The 18,067-nt window shown below is 43.5% G+C and overlaps 2 protein-coding genes across 2 annotated transcripts in view; one reads left to right on the forward strand and one right to left on the reverse strand.

The window, feature by feature from the left end:
* The window catches only part of FOCAD (focadhesin), a 92,143-nt gene extending 90,201 nt beyond the window's left edge, over window positions 1–1,942 (reverse strand). Inside the window, exon 1 of the mRNA XM_066568792.1 lies at window positions 1,896–1,942. The gene's annotated coding sequence lies outside the window, so the exon portion shown is untranslated. The remainder of the gene's footprint in view (window positions 1–1,895) is intronic.
* Window positions 1,943–12,915: 10,973 nt separating this feature from the next.
* MLLT3 (MLLT3 super elongation complex subunit) overlaps window positions 12,916–18,067 on the forward strand; it is a 120,083-nt gene continuing 114,931 nt past the window's right edge. Inside the window, exons 1-2 of the mRNA XM_066569574.1 lie at window positions 12,916–13,046; window positions 13,545–13,725. Coding sequence (XP_066425671.1) covers window positions 13,035–13,046; window positions 13,545–13,725 — 193 coding nt within the window. The 5' untranslated portion in view covers window positions 12,916–13,034. The remainder of the gene's footprint in view (window positions 13,047–13,544; window positions 13,726–18,067) is intronic.

Raw genomic sequence — 18,067 nt, forward strand, 5'->3', positions numbered from 1 at the left:
ATACGGATGTGTGTTACTCCTAGTAAGAATCATTGAATCAGACAGTTTTAGAACAAAGATTTCCAGAGCTCATCTAGTCCAATCCTCTTATCAAAACTGGTCTGAATCTTCTTCTCTACCAAATCCAGTGGAGTCCTGAAAACCCACAAGGATGGAAGTGGTGGAGTCACCACCCCTGGAAGTATTCAAGAAATGATTGGATGTGGCACTTTGGGCTATTGTTTAGCTGAAATTGTGGTTTTCAGTTAAATGCTGGACTTGATCATCTTGAAGGTCTTTTCCAGCCTCCACAATTCTGTGATTGTGGGTCTCTTCCACCTCAGGACATTCTATGATACACCGTTAACCACACGTATAAAAAACCATCCACCCCAAAACCATCCACAGGGACACGCAAGATTAAAAGAAAGAGAAACAAGGTATTGGAAAGGGACCTTGGCTTGCTTACCCAACTTAGTCAATGTAAGTGATAAGCATCTGTGTAGCCTTAAGCTTGACTTACTGCAAGATAGCCACAATTTTGTTCTATCACTGCCTCTCAACTGGAAAAGGGGCAAAAATATGATTAAGGGATTATGACATAATGACAGGAAGATCACTCAGCAATTACTGTTATAGGGAAAACTGACTCAACCCAAGGAAATTTATTTTTACCAAAGAAAACTGAGTAGAATAGTAAGAAATACAAAAAGATTTAGAAACACATTCCCCCCACCTTTCCTTCCTTCTGGGGTGAACTTCACTCACTACCAACTTCTCTACCTCTTTCCCCTAAGTGGAGTAGGGGGTCAGAAAATGAGGTCACAGTCACACTTTTCCCAGCTCCAGCATGGGATCCCAACCACAGTCTGCAGTTCTTCATTAACTGCTCCAGTGTGGGTCCCTTCTATGAATGTACAGTTGATGAGGAACAAACTGCTCAAGTGTGGATCCTAAGTCTCGCCAGAAAACCTATTTCAGCATGGGTTCCTGTCTCCATGGTCCCACTGGAGCCAGCATGGCCTCCTCTCCATGGCGTCACAGCCTCCTTTGGGCATCCAACCAGTCTAGCATGGAGTTCTCCACTGGCTGCAGGTGGACACCTGCTTCACCACAGACTTCCATGGGCTGCAAAACACACACGGGCTACTTTACCACGGTCTTCACCATGGGCTGCAGAGCAATCTCTGCTCCAGCACACGGAGCATCTCGTCTCCTGCCTTCTGCACCTTGGGGTCTGCAGGGCTGTTTCTCTCATGTTCTCACTTCTCTCCTTGGGCTGCTGTTGTGTAGCAGTTTTTCACCTTCTTAAATTTGTTATTCCTGAGGATAATTGATGGGTTTGGCCTTGGCCAGTGGCTGGTCCATTTGGAGCCCTCTGGCATTGGCTGCGTCAGATGTGAGGAAAGGTTTTGGCAGCTTCTCCCAGAGGCCACCCCTGTAACCCTTCTGCTACCATATCCTTGCAACACAAATCTAATAAAGCATTCTAATGCTAAGATGGAAAAGCATTGCTAATTCAAGTGAACCACAGAGAGGCTGTCACTGCATTACACTTTCGGATCTGGTACAGTTCTCCAAAAGAAACTTTGTAAATTAGGCTACATAAAAGAAACTGATTGCAGGGAGCACTGAGACCACATTTCTCGCAGTGGTCTGAGAGCCTTTGGCTCCTCTTTAAGGATTCTCGATTCAAACTGGTGTTCCTACCCAGCCAGGAGTGAGAACACCTGCACACACCCTCACCGCTTGCGTGCGACAAAGTCAAACGTCTCAGAGCGACCAGTTTTAAACAAAACCGTATACAAACAACACTCCCTCTCACAGGAAGTAGCAGCAGCTGCCTTTACTTCGCTGCCGTCCTGACGCCGCGGATCGCTCCCGCCGCCCGCCCCGCGCTCCCCGGGGCCCCTCACCTCGGCCGGGCCGGGCTGGGCCGGGTTCGCTGCGCCTCCGCCACGGCCGCGCCGCCGCCCGCAACCGGCCGCGCACAGCGCGCATGCGCGGCGGCTAGCGCAGGCGCGGCGGGGCCGAGAGGCGGCGCTGGCCGGGCCGCGGGGTCCGCGCTGGCGAGGGCGCGGGGACGGACGTGGCGTCCGCGGTGATACACGGGCCTTCATCGCCTTCGAAAGTACTGCGGAGTGAGTGTGTCAGCCTCTAAATGCTCTGGCAGGCAGTCATCAGCGAGTGCAGGAACATCAGGAAGACCATGGACGTGAAGAATAAATGGTGTTCTAGTTGCTGCAGGTTGCCACGTAATCACAGAATCACTTAGGTTGGAAAACACCTCTAAAAACATCGAGAGTGCAGCTCTCTCAGAGACAAAAGAAGAGTTTGAACCCAGTTCTAATGTATTTCGGTAACTGCCCTGCTACTAACTGGGAACCACACATCTGTGTGTGTATTCTCAGTTAAGGTTGTAAGTTTAATACAAAACAGCGCTTCTGTTCCCTAACATCAAAGCAACACACACCTTCTGCAAGGCACATATAACATAAGAATGCCTCCCAGTGAAAAATATTTTCAGAAAAATTCAGAAATATTTTGAAAGGAATTTGTTTGAAAATGGTTACGTCTCTGAGTTGGTTTGAGCTGAAAGTAGTAGAATGCTGACAAATGAGAAACAAAAGTAAATGTAGATAAGTCTGTCTAACGTTTCTTCAGTCTTTTCATTTAAAAACATCAGGAATATATTGTTTTCAGTTTCAGCAGCTAAAGCTGTAGGCAGTTTATGGTACCCAAATAGCCCTGCCACTGCCTACATTGAATTGGTGGAAACACATACACTCCCACTTCCAAGAGGCACTAAAAGCGCAGAAGTGACTCACTTGAGCTACAGGTGTACAATACAAAGGGAAGATCAATCATATCCCAGAGAACATGTGGACTGCTGGCTTTATCTGTGACCTCTCTGCAGCAGCCGTTTTCAAGCAGCACATACAAGTATTTGTGACATGGCTTTTGGCTCAGTACACTTGGGCTAAGATGGGCTCCCATGTCTGCCTGCTGCTGAAGTGTCATAAAATGAGGAAAAAGGACCTGTAGGAGCTTTCCCAAGGCTGTATTTCAGTCCATCTCTGGGTCACCATAGGTGGTGACATGAATCCAAAGGGATTGTTCAGTCTTCTCTGCCCATTCCATGCTTTCTGCTTAATCTAAGAACATCTCACTATTGTTGATATTTTGTGATTAGTAGTCAGCTATGAAGGGCCATCACTCCACCCATGCAGAGCATTCGTGCACTTTGATGCAGATCCAGTGTGAGGGCAGAACTGAGAAAAAAGTCCCTGATTTGTATGCTCACTGGCTATTGAGACGAATAAGAGTGGATATTGCTTAACTCTTGCCAGGGAGAACTCTGCAACTCACAAGATTAGGCTTGAAATGCCAAACTGAACTTTATCCTGTAAGGAATTCATAGATAAAAAGTCTCTTTGTAGTAGTGCAAGCAAGGCCCATGGCATTTTTGACTGCATGTACAGAAGTTTTCATTTTATAATTCCGGGTTGCAGAGCTTGCCTGACAGGTGAAGTGTATCTCAGTAGCATGCCATCCAGGGAAATTTCTCCAGCTGTGTGTTAGCTCCGTGTTACGCCCTAGACATGGGAGCTGTAGTTCCGTGTACAGTTCTAAGTCTGCTACTGCCCAAATGAGCATTAGCCAAAATAGCTTTCAATTTGATGCAAACTTCAATGAGATCTCCTGAGATAAAGGAGCATGTAGTAATTTATTTTGGTGCAGACTATTGATGTGTGTTGATACTGTGAAGCATCTTGCTTTGACAAGCAGCTCACCAGAGGTTTCATGCTTGGTGTGAGAATATTAGGAGAATCAAATCCCTTCTATGGATTACTTGACTGTGATGTGTAATTGCTAGCACTGTTTCTAAGCCCTGAGTTTCATGCAGGTCATCTAAGGACATTGAGGCAGGAGAACACCGTATGTAACTGGAATGCTCTCAGCAAGGGGTCTTGGTAGCTCCAGAGACTCAGCTCTGTCTTAAGACAAAAGGAACCCATCTCATCTTCGTGAAACCATTTACTTTCCTATGGTCTCAATCTGTTTTAATTACATATTTTTCTAGGCTGATATCTCAGAAGCAGGAAAAGAGCAGAAGATATCTCTTAAAGGACATACTTAAATTTACAGATATTGCTTTTGATTGCCTTTCAACTTGCAAGGCTTATAGAGCCTGGCTGTGAAACCGAGATGTTTCCTGTAGTGGCTTGAAGTGGTATCCCCAGCTTTCAAGGTCTTCCATTAAAGTAGGAGAAATACTTGGAGATTCTGAAGGTAGCATCAGTGTCAAAGTTAAAACTGGGTTTGATTCAGAGCAGTTCATATCTGCTGCAGATTATGCAGAAAAATGTTTTCCCTAGAAAATTTTTGAAATCAGTTTTCCCTTTTGAAAGAAATTTGACACCTTTGGGAGGTGTCTCCAACACAATTTCTGCTGGTCTTAATATGGTCTATCTGTTATATAAAAACTAATAAAAATAGAATTCAGTTAGCTTGTATTGGGCTACCAAATAGGACTACCACCCTCCAGTTTGTGTGACAAGAGTCCTTGAAAGGGTCAGCAAATCTGTGAAAACTGCCCTCTTCTCTGGCTTGTGAATTTTCTTCCAGGAAAAACACTAGACATGAGTCCTTGTATATAATCCCCCATGAGGGTTATGCATGGTAATGCTCTCCAAGAAATACCAGAAGGTTCTCTTGGCAGCATTTGTAATGTGTTGAAGGTCTCCCACTGAAGGTTACTATGCAAATGAAAATCATACAGTAATAGCACTGATAATGGCCTAATCTGCATATCTCATTTCTTACATGGAATTTTATCCAAACCAGAAAGCAATTCTGGCTTTAATCATGAAGCAGAGAAATAACAAAAGTTCCAGTTAAGAATATATTGCAGAAATCAATAGCAGCAAAGCCTACCACTATTGAAATATATTTATTTTAAATCCCTTGAGCCTGATAATGAAATACGATTTTAGCAAATGGACCTGCCTAGTCAGCTAAGTCTTTAGCCATTATAACTAAGAAGACTGATCTAAAATACATTCAACTCTCAATGCAGCTGCTTTTGCTCCAAACAGTAGTCAGCTATGAAGGGCCATCACTCCACCCATGCAGAGCTTCCATGGACTTCGATGCAAATCCAGTGTGAGGGCAGAACTGAGAAAAAAGTCCCTGATTTGTATCCTCATGGGCTATTGAGATAAGTAAGAGTGGATATTGCTTAACTCTTGCCAGGGAGAACTCTGCAACTCACAAGATTAGGCTTGAAATGCCAAACTGAACTTTATCCTGTAGGAATTCATAGATAAAAAGTCACTTTGTAGTAGTGCAAGCAAGGCCCATGGCATTTTTTGACAGTCTGTACAGCACTTGCTTTACTGAAGGGTAATGTAGAAAGTTTGAGGCATATTTCTGTCAAAGAAAATTGCGCTTTTGAACTATTTCAGTGTCCCATGGATTGTATTGAGTGGCAGAGAGTTTTTAAAGAGATAGAAGAATTTTTGGCATCAGTTCTCACTCTCAGGCTCATGGATCCTACAAAGCCCTTTAATATATTTGTTCATGAATGAAAATGAATACCTAGTGGGGTGATAACACTGAAATTAGGACCTCAACAGAGACTGGTTTCATACTACTCTGTCCAACTAGATCTGATTTTATTAAATAAGTGGCAACAACAGTTACAATATTAGAAAGAAGTCACCCTCTTGTTGTGGAATACACTGTAACAAATTTATGTCCCACACAAGGCGGAAATACTTTTGAAACAGTACACAACTCAAACCTTATTGCCACTATGTGCCCATGAGTACACTTCTAGTGCTGGATAATATAACTTTGAAAAGGTACACTGGGGCCAAACATCACTAGTATGAGCAGGTGATGAACACTTCAAGGAAACTGCAGGCAGATGTAACAGTTGTTCCTTTGCACAATCCAGACGTAACTTTTTAGGTGGTTCATCTTCATACTCTCATGGACAACAATGAATGAGATACACTATGAACAGCCAAGGACCAGTAATAGAAGCTGAACCTCTCTAGTCTGCAAAATAACAAACTACATTCTACTTTCATTTACATGATGCAGCACAGCAAAACCTAAGTAATGAAGTAATGAAGTTAAGGATGCGATTTAGATTTTTGTTTTATGCCTCCACTTTTTTTCTTTAAATGAACATTAGCTAATATCACAAAACTACAAGAAGACTGCTCAGGAGTCACTAAAATACATAAGTATTCCAATTGTTGTCACAGAGATTAACAAGACTATTAATTTGTTTAGATTTACTCAGTATGTGTTTTCAAGTCATGATGTGACTTTAGCAAGACCAAGGAAGTGATCATCCTCTTACTGGTGAGACCTTGAATCCTGTGTTCAGTTTTGAGCCCCTCCTTCACTATAGAGCAGACATTTTGCCCGAACATGTATCCAGAGAAGGAGAGCAAAGCTGTTGGAGGGTCTGGAGGACAAAATATACAAGTAGCACTTGAGGGAGCTGGGGTTGTTTAGCCTGGAGACAATGAGCCTGAACAGCGAATGTATCTCTTTCTAGAATGTATCTCTTTCTAGAATTCCCCTGAAAGACTCCTGGCATCCATTTTCATAAGAATCATTGCACCTTTTTACCGTAGTCTCTCAAGGATTTCCTTGAGGTGGGGATGCAAGGGCAGAACATTGATGAATGATGTGATGGGAAACTATTGCTCTTGCTCTATGTTTATATATATATATATAATATTTATTTTCTACACATACACACACACACACACACACATACTTGTATGTATTTGCAGTCTGAAGTGGATAAAATGTATAGTTTTGGTCAGTTTAAATATGCTGTCTGAGGAACAAATAATGGAGAATGGGTGAGGCAGCAGAGCATTGAAAGGTGGAAATTGCAGTAAATCAGGATAGCATGCTTTTTGCATTTGTATCTTTTGGAGAGCTGGGAAGTTTTTATTGGAAATTGTAAATATATGTAAAAGTGTCTGGAATTGATGACACATGGTGATGAAAATTATTCTGATAGGAAATTCATTGTTCATTGAGGGGTGCCTACCATTAGGAGAAGTGTAAATGAAGTATACCTGCTTACTAGTAAAATCTGTTGAATTCAGTGGACCACAGAGAGCTTATATGGAAGGGTATCTGAATCCTGAATGGCAAGTCAGAATATACAGGCTGCAGATTCATTGATCCCCTTCTAGCAGCTGGCAAAACATGTCTAGCCATCTCAATTCTGTTTTGTTCCCCTCTACGACTTCATAAAAATTACTTCTGGCTTCCTCACTATGCTGTGATTATTGGCTGATTCCTGTATGTTGACCAATCATACTTTACAGCTTTCTCATAAATGAAAGTTGCTATATTCATAGGTATCATATTCATATGATTTTTGTTTAGATTTCTGAAATGTGCCTATCAAGCTCCTAAGGCCAGATGTCTGAAAATATATATGTAATATATTCCTTAAACTTTGCAATGTTCTCTCAAATGTTGAACTAGGTGTGTACTTCAGTTTCTCTGTTCTCGAATACTACTTTTGCTTACATGATTTTTTCTATTTCTTTTTTTTTTCTATTTTTTTCAGGGCCAAAACTTTCTTCTCACTGTGTTTAACTGCTTTCAACCGTCATACCTTATCTGTTTCTTTCCAGGTTAAATAATTTAGTTAGTCTGTTTATTTCAATTTGCCATCCATAAAGTTGGAGTAAAACTACTTTCCGAATCAGTGAAGGCATAATCAAGGATTCATTAAAGATGAGGACAGCTAAGACCCAGTGGCGATATGAGTACTTATCACTGATTTAAAAATCTGGTTTTCACTAGAAGTTTTGCACCGAGGTAATGTTAAGCCATTTCAGATTCTCATTTTCTAGTGATACTGGGAATAAAGATTCAGCTAGTTTATGGCTCTCACAATGAAAGTGAAGATAGTGTAGTCTTGCACCTTTCTGATACTCTTGTAATGAAGCTGTAGAATAACATAAATATTCTATGACCAAGACATGGTGGTCATCTTATGCATAAATTCCTGAATTAGATAATGGTCAACTTTTAATGGTAACTAATGGTAACTAATAGTGGTATACTAGGTTTGCATGACCAGGTTTTTGGTAGTGGGGGCTACAGGGATTGCTCTTGTGAGAAGCTCCTGGAAGCTTCCTCCATGTTTGGCAGAGCCAAAGTCAACCAGCTCCAAGATGGACATGCTGCTGACCAAGATTGGGCCAATCAGAAATGGTGGCAACATCTCTGTGATAACAGATTTAAGAAGGAAAATAGAAGTGTTGTGCAGATATAAGTGCAGCCAGAGAAGAGGAACAGCTCTGCAAACACAAGGTCAGTGCAGAAGGAGGGACAGGAGGTGAAATTCCCCTGCAGCCCATGGTGCAGACCTTGGTGAAGCAGCTGCAGCCCATGGAGGATCACAGGGATGCAGAGATCCACCTAAAGCCTGTGGAGGAGACCCACAGCTGAGCAGGGGGTGCCTGAGAGGAGGCTGGGACCCCGTGGGAGGCCTGTGCTGGAGCAGGCTCCTGGCAGGGACCTGCAGACCCGGGGAGAGAGGAGCCCACACCAGAGCAGATTTCCTGGGAGGAATTGTGATCCACTGGGGACCCAGGCTGGGGCAGCCTGTCCGTGAAGGACTGCACCCCGTAGAAGAGTGACCCACATTGCAGCAGTTTGTGGAGGACTTACCCATAGGATGGACTCACATTGGAGAAGTTCATGGAGAACTGTCTCCCGTGGGAGACACCCCACACTGGAGCAGGGGAAGGAGTCCCCTTCCTGAGCAGTGGGAGAAACAGCATGTGATGAACTGACCATAACCCCATTCCCTGCCTCCATGTGCTGCTGGGGGGAAGGAGGTAGAGCTGGGAAAGAGGGAGGAGTGGGAATAAGGTGTTTTAAGGTCTTACTTTATTTCTCATTATTGATTTAGTTAGTAATAAATTTAGTTAATATCTCTAATTCAAGCCTGTTTCCTTCATGACAATATTTCATGAGTAGTCTCTCTCTATCCCTATCTCAGCCTATGAACCCTTCGTTGTATTTTCTCTCCGCTGTCCAGCTGCAGAGGAGAGTGAGAGAGAGACGTTGGTGAGTGCCTGGCATACAGACAGGGTCAATCCATGACAGTGTTTTTGGTGCCATAACTTGGATTCAAATTGAGGTTGCTGCCACCACAAGAACCTGATGCAGAGTGAAGATGGTCACATAATTGCTTTATATTTAACTGATGGCTAATGGAGTGATTTCCTATCAGGCCAGGAATTGAGAACACTGATTTCATTGAAGTTACTCCCTAACAGCTCCCTTGCACATATGATCAGACTGTCCTGGCTATGGCTGGAGAAATCTAAAACAAGTTCTCTGAACTTAGTCATTACACAGCTGTAAACAGAGTAGAGCATTTGACTTTATTTCTCTGACTAATAGGAGCATTTCCTCTAGGGACACCACCATTGTGAGGAAATAAACCCCTAAACACTTCCTTGTAGGTCTTTCAAGAAGACTTTTCCAGTTTCGATGAATTTCCTTATGTGTCCCTAGAGACCAAAAAAAAAAACAAGCAACATTTTATACTGTAATATTGTGCACAGCCAAGGCCCCTTTTTGCATTTATCTTCTGTTGTTATTATTATGTTCCTCTGAGGTGACCAGTGGTGAATTATAAATGGTTTTATATTGTTTTCTAAATCATGCAGCCCTTGGTCTTCCAGATCCTTCCTATTGGTAAGGGAGTTTATATGTTTCTATCCGAAGTGCTTATTTTCCATTTGATTTGTGGTTAGAAATTAACAAGCAGATAAAACCTCGAAACAGGCATACATTTGGCTCAGGCTGCTTGGCATTTGTTCATTATTTGTAGCTAACCGAAGAAAGCCAATCCAGACATAGTATTCTGCCACTAGATCCTGGCAGTCAGAGTAGCATTACAAAGAAACTTTGTAAGTCATATTTCTTGTTGCATGTGTAAGATCAGCTGTAGGGTTATTTTAACTTTTTGGCTCTGATTAAGGCCATTGTAATCAATATCTGGCTTGGATCAAGATTGGCTGTGATTTTTTTATATTGTCTGCATAAGAAAAGAACTCAAATATAGAGAAATTCAGACTGATGATACATTTAAAAGGCACAGTGGTTCAATTTATAGCCAGTAATATCAGCTTTTTCATTTTGAAAAGTTTGAAAACAAGGCCTATTTAAGAGTCAGTCAGACTTGGGCCACAAAATTTAAACTTCAAATAGAAATTTAAAACAGCTGTGTTTAAAATATTGAAGACAATAAATGTATCCAAATGAGCTGGGAAACAGTCTTCTTTTTTGTGGCATAAGACATATCTGCTTTGTGTAAGAAAACAATACAGAAAGGCAGCAATTCCTTTCAGTCGTGTGTGGAATCACCACACAACTGAAACAGTACAGCTATGAAACAGCTCCTCTTAGGTCAGATGTAATGCTGCACAAACACTTCTACACTCTATACACACCTGTATATGGAGCAGAAATGTTGACTTGTGTTCCATGTAAATCAGGGATCTGGAATCTATGCATCATGTGTCCAGTTTGATGCAGGTGTGACTGAAGACTTCTGAACACAGGAACTGGAGCCTTTCAGGAGGCCTACAATTGTATCAGTTATTTCAGCACACATAAAAATTGCAAGCATTTTTAGCATTGCAGGAGTTGATTACATAAACATTCAGGTTGTTAAACACCTCTAAGAACATAACTTAAATGTCTCTTATTTTCCAGCAGCTGAGCAATTATTCCCTGGTAAACCTTGTATAAGCAGTACTGTATAGCACTTGTAGAAAATTGCCTTCACCTTTATAACTCTGTAGTTCTTTAAGCCAGTGTCTTTGCACATTCATATGCACACAATTACATCCATCTGCTATAATGAGATCAAAGAATGTTTATTTAAACTGTTAATCCAAAATGAAGTCAATAGTTGCACCAGTTTGTCACTTAACAGCTCGAGATTGTTCTTTGATTTTGCTCCTGTCAGACAAAGATTATATTTGGAATTAATGAAATTTTTATATTTTAAAATCATAGCTGTAATTGCATCTCAACCCCTTCAGCTTGAATACAAATGCTGCATTTGGGTTTTTTTTGTTGTTTAAAAATCAACATTGCTTCATAACTGACAAACAGTAAACAACTTCCTTTTCCAAATTTGAGCATGAATCAGCAGATGTTTCTGAGTAATGATTACTCAACCGAGTGGTCTCAGTTAAATTAGCTAAAAAGACACTTAGAATGAATGAAGTTAGGTAATAGAAGCATTTCTACTTTGACACTTGGTATGCGTCATAGGAAAACAGCTTGTAGTGATTCAGTCCCATTTCAAGTCAAGAGGACAAATAATTTTGTCGAAATACATAAGAAATAAGTCAGTGTTGAAGGACTCCAGAGAACATTCCAGCTCCATTCCTTCCAGTAGCATCCCAATCTAGGAAGATGATGCTCTGTTCAGATGGCTCCTGACAGCTTACAGCACTCTGCATTAAGCTTGGTGGTGGTGGTCCAGCCTCTCTGCCCTTGCATCCACAGTCCTTACTCAAGAACAAAGTTCTAAACTTGCCAGAATCAGCTTTGGTGCATTTATGGACTCAGAAGGAGTTCTTATTTCTGCTGGCTTGCCTAATTCAAGGTTAGAATTTATTAGAAGATATGTGAAGTTTCAGATATACACATCAGGATTTTAAAACATGGATATTCACATACATTTAAAGTCACGTTGTAACTGTTGGAATTTTTACAAATTGTATTCATCCTTTTCAATACTTAGTACTGATTTTATTAATTAGGGCTTACGACATCTTTAAGAAAAGGAAATGCAGCTCTGTAGTTTTGAAGGAATTATTAAATCATGCTAAACTTTGGGCAATGCGCGCTCATTTCCGAAATGAAAAGAGAAGATAGAAATCGTGGTCCTCTGGAGAGGTCAAATGATGATATTACCTCGAGGGCTCGGCGCGCCATCTCTCGGTGACACCTGCAAGGCCCAGGAAGGGTATTCCTGTGTCCAGTCACTGGGCCAGCACAGCCATGGCGAAGATTGTCAAAAATACAGTTACCGAAAGAACTAAATCACTTTTCCACGTGCCAGAAGTTACTACGGGCAATTTTTTGACAATTTTATGGCTGTTGAAAAATAGTCATCTCACGAACGTCAGCACGTGATTTAGATGTTCACAGTCAATCACTTCATCTCCACAGTGGTATTTTCCCCTGGCAGGAAACCCCACGTTATCAGCCATACACGGACGACATATGGAAATATTTGAGGGAGTAGACGTGTTTTAGGAGACTCTCAGCCCGTTACAGGTAGAAATAGAGGCTGGCGCTACAAACGTGTTGGAAGAATCGCGTTTGTTATTCCCGGCCTGCTGCGTGCCCATCATCACCTGCCGTCCCTGTGCAAGTCGGGCATTCCCTTGCTATCCTCCTCCCTTTGTTTATGCAAGTGGGTTCATCGGGGCTTTTCGGAGGGGTTTGTTGGCGCGGGCAGCGCCTGCGGCGGAGCTGTCGCCAGGCCCGGTGCCGCGGGTGCCGGCCGCGCCGAAACCTGTTCCTTTAAGGGCGGGCGGGGCGGGGCGGGGCGGGGCGGGGCGGGGGTGGGGCCGCGCGGAGGGGCTTGCGCACCATTGGCTGTCGCGCGGGGCCGGTGCCGCCTCCGGCACTTACTACTGTGCCCCTCGCACTGTGTCAGGCAGGAGTGCGGTGCGCATGCGCGGCGGGTGCTGCGCTGGCCGGCGGGGTTGGGGCGAGCGCCGGGGCTGCCGCGGGCGGGGAGCGGGAGCGCGGGGAGCGGGCGCGGGAGCGCGGGGAGCCGGAGCCGCGAGCCATAGCCGACAGCCGCCGCCGGCCGGAGCAGCACAACAGAGGATGCCTGCCTTCTGCTCGCCGCTTCTCTGCGCGCCCGCCATCTCCTCCACGTCCTCATGAATTAGGGCTGCGCGGTGGGGGTGGGGGACGGCAGCGAGCGCCCCGGCGAAACCGGCGCCCCAGGCATGGCCGGCTCGGTGAGTGAGTAGCGCGGGTCTTCTCCAGCCCTCCGCCCCGCGCTGCCCGGCGCCACTGGGAAGGGGCTGGCGTGACCGGGAATTTCTCTTCGCATGCGGCTTTCCCTGCCTCCCGCTGCTCCCGGTGGCGGCGCGGCGCGCGCACGCACTTGGAGGGAGCCGTGGTCCTGCCGCCGCAGCGCGGGCAGAGAGCGCGGAGGCGCCGAGGGCAGGACGTAGCGTCCCTGACAGCGGGCCCGGGTCGCCTCCCCGCGCTCTCCTGGTGACACCGAGGGCTGTCCTACGCCCTCGCCTGCGGGGCCGTTTTTTTGTTGTTACAGCGGTGCATTGCTGGTTTTGCCAACTCTCCCCCCACCAAATCCTTTCTGCCGTGTTTGTGGTACGGTTGTGTCCGTGTGTCCGCGTACTGCCCGCGATGGGTCCGGTTCCCCCCGGCCGCCAGCCCCATCTCCGCTCGTTGTGGCGCTCACCGGCCGCTCCCCGCCTCTTCCCCCGCAGTGTGCCGTCCAGGTGAAGCTGGAGCTGGGGCACCGAGCCCAGGTCAGGAAGAAACCCACCGTGGAGGGCTTCACCCACGACTGGATGGTGTTTGTCAGAGGGCCTGAGCACAGCAACATTCAGCACTTTGTGGAGAAAGTCATCTTTCACCTGCACGAGAGCTTCCCCAGGCCGAAAAGAGGTAGTGGGGTCTCTCCTGGGATGAGCGCTTGGAGGCGGCCCGGAGCGGGCGCAGGCGGTGGGACTGTGCCGGTCTCGGTGGAGAACAAAAGCGGTCGCCAGTGCGGTGGTGGGCTGCCGGGGCTCTATCCCGCCGCTTGTAGGGCTGTCCGGGGTCGGGATGGGCTCCTCTCTGCCCCTCACGCACTTGCTGCCGCGGGATGTCCACTCCCGGCGCCTGTGGTCGCAAAGCTTGGTCCGGCCGTAGGTCTGGGTCCCGACTCCTGGTCTCTTGGTGGTGGGTGGCACGGAGTTAGCTTCTGTCCAGGCGTAGGTGCTCACTGGCGATTTTTGCCCACGTGTTACTTCCTTCTGGCTGGTGTTGTTTTCTCCCGATGTCCTGTATGACTGGAAATAAGGATGCCTGTACATGTGTTGCTGTTCTGATTTTGGTACTTGTGTTTGGACTCCTTCAACACCCTGCATGTTCATCTCCTGGGTTTCATCTTTTTGTGAGTACATAAAAAAGTCTCAAAAGGTGCATTAGTAGTGCATGTGTGGTGCATTTGTACCCATCCAAGTTTGGCTGGGAGACACGTAAGAAGCCTTTTGTTTTCAGATCTGTTTCCTGAGCCTTTGCTTGTCTTGATTATTGCAGTGGGATTGGTTGAGGTAGCAGTACAAATAAAAGAAGTGAGCAGGTTTATTTATCTATACAGACACAACACTTAGGCGTTATCTTTCATTTGATCTGTTATCTTTATTGGCATCTAGTACTTCTCCAGTTCCTTAGAACAACATTGTCATAAAATGGAGCTTGGGGGGGGGATAAATTGAATGTTCATGGAGCAAAAGACAGGAAAATTTTGAGTGTTGAGATAAAAAAGCTTTTCTTTGTGGTAGGATAAAAACATATAGTTTTATTTAATGTTTCTCAGTTGGAAAATACTAAGCCGTGACTTTTTTATATCAGCGACTCTGTTTTCTCTAGAATACTTTCCTTCTCTTAAGCATCAGAGTGTAAGAATTACATTATTTCATCTCCAGAGTTTATCCTCTGAAGTACAGGCTATTAACTGTCTTTTATTTTCATACTGCCAGTGTATTTTTTGGATCTCTTTAAATCTGTGCAGTACTACACAAACGGTTTTCAGTGAATTGTATGACATACTGCAGTCTTATTGTTGAATTAAATTGCCTAGCTTGTCCTGGAGAGTCTTCCTCTTGCTTTCTTCTATTTCTTCTGCAAAAGACATGACTTTAAGTCCGTCTAAATAGTTTTGCAGAAAAACTCCTGAGAACAGATCTAAGAAGCCTAAGTAGCTGAGATAGTATTATTCATATTCAATGAATTAGATGATGTGTCATCTAATACTTGAAGCCCAGTCTGCATAAGGGTTTTTGGTGGTCCTCTCTGCTTTTATTATCTCTGCTATATTTATTTACTTGCTGAAACATGATTCTGCTTCTCAAATTTGGTTGCTAGGTGTGATGTGGAGCTTGCTAATAAGAATATAGTTCAGGACATTTGCAAGCGAGGGATATATCATTCGCTACTTGCTTTCTGTCTCCAGCTGCTGAGTTCAGTTACACAGTCATTTAAGTAATTGTTTTAGAGTGTTTATTTTGGGGTTTTGTTTGTAAGCATAATTTTCATGATGTGGCAACTGCTGGGAAGGATGCCCTCTTGTATAGCCTGGGAGGGGACTTCTTGTACAGTGCTTGTACCTGCCTTGGATTGTTGGAGAACTCTGCAGCCGCTCTCATTCAGCAGATTGTAACCTGGATGGCAGGCACTCCATTCACTTATGGGCTTTACTTGCCTCCTGAAACTATTGATGCTGAAGAAATTTCAGGTCCTTGAAATCACATTGGGGGAATGATCCATGTGTGAATTACTTAGAATGTTTTCTGCTATTGTAAAGTGTTTGAAAGGGTGGTGGGAATGTATGCCTTCTAAGTGGTAGCAGTTTGTCTTTCTACTTTAGAAGTGCTGATAAAATTTTTGACAAAAGTATTCTAAGGTGGTTTTTTTGGTCTCTGTAAATCAGTGCTACTAGTTTCGTTTGATACCTCAAGTGTTGCATATTTAATAGGAATGATATGCATGTTTGAAGTGTTAGTCAAACTACCTGTTTTCACTTTGTCTGCAGTTATATACTTTGTTATTTTAGCATGGGATAACTTACCGCTTTGAGATACTGAGTAATTTCACAAACTTTTCCTGAGCCATGGGTTTAGCATGCTGAATTTAGGTGTATAAGATTAATCAAAAGCAAGTACTAGTATACTGGCAAGCCATAATAACACCTAGTTATCTGATAAGTGTTCTTTTTGTCTCATGTTAAGAGTGGCTGCTCTGAGCTGTATGCATGTTAGGAAAAAGTTTAGTTCATTGGGTCTATCTGTAAAGCTCATGGATCAATTTGAAAATAATAAATCAACAAGCTAAGATAGGTGTTAGTAACTCATAAAGTTAATAAAGATCACTTTTTATTAGAGACACAGTAATTCCGGCTACTATGGGAGGCAAGGGAGATAAATTATTGCCAGGTCATTTGCTTTGCAAATTTATGAGAATAGCTGGATAAACTGTCAGTTTGCCAGCTACGACTATGGCTTTGCTTATCTGTTTATGCTAGAAATTTTGGAAATACTGGATGTTGGCAGTGAGTTTGCAAAGGTGTGTCCAAGTGTTTGTTCTGCTAATAGTTGCTACAGAGCAAGCAGGGTCCTGTATCCCAAAGTTGCTTTAGTTTTAAGGTGGCAACATTACTGGGGTGGTGCTCAGTCACTGGCGTGCAGAGCAGGTTGATTTGTGTGTGTTGGCAGGATGGAGGGATAATGGTGACCAACGGTGGACAAAGTGTAGATAAGCTTGAGTGACCTAATAAAATAGTATTCTTCATCTTTCAGTCTGTCTCACCTTAAAATCCTGAGCTTGAGATGGTGGTTTTATTGCTTACTGTTTGCCTCATGATGACTGAGTGCCTAAGTTTATCCTTGCATGGTGGAGCATACAGGAGTGTGCAGTGATTTGTCCTTTCTACTTCATCCTGTTCAATGGCCTGCTCTGCTGTCTGATTTCCATAAGTAGTTTCATGGATGGGGGGGGCGGGTGGCAACAGGGCTGCTAGGCACATTATAGAGAGTAGAGTCATGCCCAGACTCAATTTCAGGTGGTATTTGCAAGACAAAAGCTCACTAGGATCGTCATGCAAATGCTGCTGTTTGCAAATCTTGTCTGCTGATGTAAATTGGTTGAGAGAAGATATGGAGAATTTTTAAGATTCTACCTATATTTCAAAGCACGTGGTGCTTATCTTTCATCATTCATGTGAAGAAAATCAGCCTATGTGTAGAAGTATTTTAAAGCACGTCTGTGAAACAAGGTGTGTCATCAGATTGCGATTAGTTTTGATCCATTGCTATACTGCCTCTGAGAGAGGAGCTGTTGTTCTTGCATTGTAATACGTCTCATTAATTGCATGGATGCTAGGCAATGTCGAAATATTTTCTTCTTCTTGCCCTATAAATGCTGATGCTCTTCAAAAGTTGCCTGACTTACTCTCACAGTATTTCAGTTGGATAAGGAAACATATCTCTTGTGTTTTGATGACTCGTAAGCATATCTCAAAAATGGCATTGGAACTAGTGTGTTCCGAGTGGTTAAATTTCTGTTACTCTGTGGTACTTTTTGACAAACTAAATTTTTCTTATTAAAAAAAATGGTGGGCAGTATTTCTGTGCTAATAGCTTAGTCAATGTGAAAATTTTGATTTGGTCACTGGAATGTTGTAACTTTAAAAGTAGGAGATGTTGCTTTTCTCTGTGGAGCAAGAGCAGCTCTGCTTAGTGCATCTCTTAGCTCAATACGTTTTACCATTATATGACAAAGTGGTGGAAGTAAAGTTGCTTGGTGTTCTAGTACAGGAAGGACCAGCTCCAGTTGTCTTCTGGAAAGTTCACATTTCCAGCATTGGTTGTTTTCATTAAGGTAGTCTGTTGATTCAGAATGAGATTTCAGTGAATCATAACAGTTTGAAATATATTTAGTTACCGTAAAAGATGCCTTTTGCTATTCTTGTTAAATTATTTTTCCTTTTCAAGATTTTTAGCTGAAAAAACCCCTTTTTGTGCTCCATTTAAAGTCAATGAGACTCTTAACTCTATTAATTTTAGTGAACTGAGTGATGTGAGGATAGGGACCCATAAGCAGATTCTTCCCAGATGATTGAAGTTTTCCTTTCAAACAAGCTAGTGCAGGCAGATAATCAAGATTACTAAACAGGCAACCAGTTTTATGATGTGTATTTTATTAGGATATTTAACTACACTTGTAAGAACTTAGATCAGTTTTAGGT

This window comes from Molothrus aeneus, chromosome Z (assembly GCF_037042795.1).
Source record: "Molothrus aeneus isolate 106 chromosome Z, BPBGC_Maene_1.0, whole genome shotgun sequence".
Taxonomy (NCBI): domain Eukaryota; kingdom Metazoa; phylum Chordata; class Aves; order Passeriformes; family Icteridae; genus Molothrus; species Molothrus aeneus.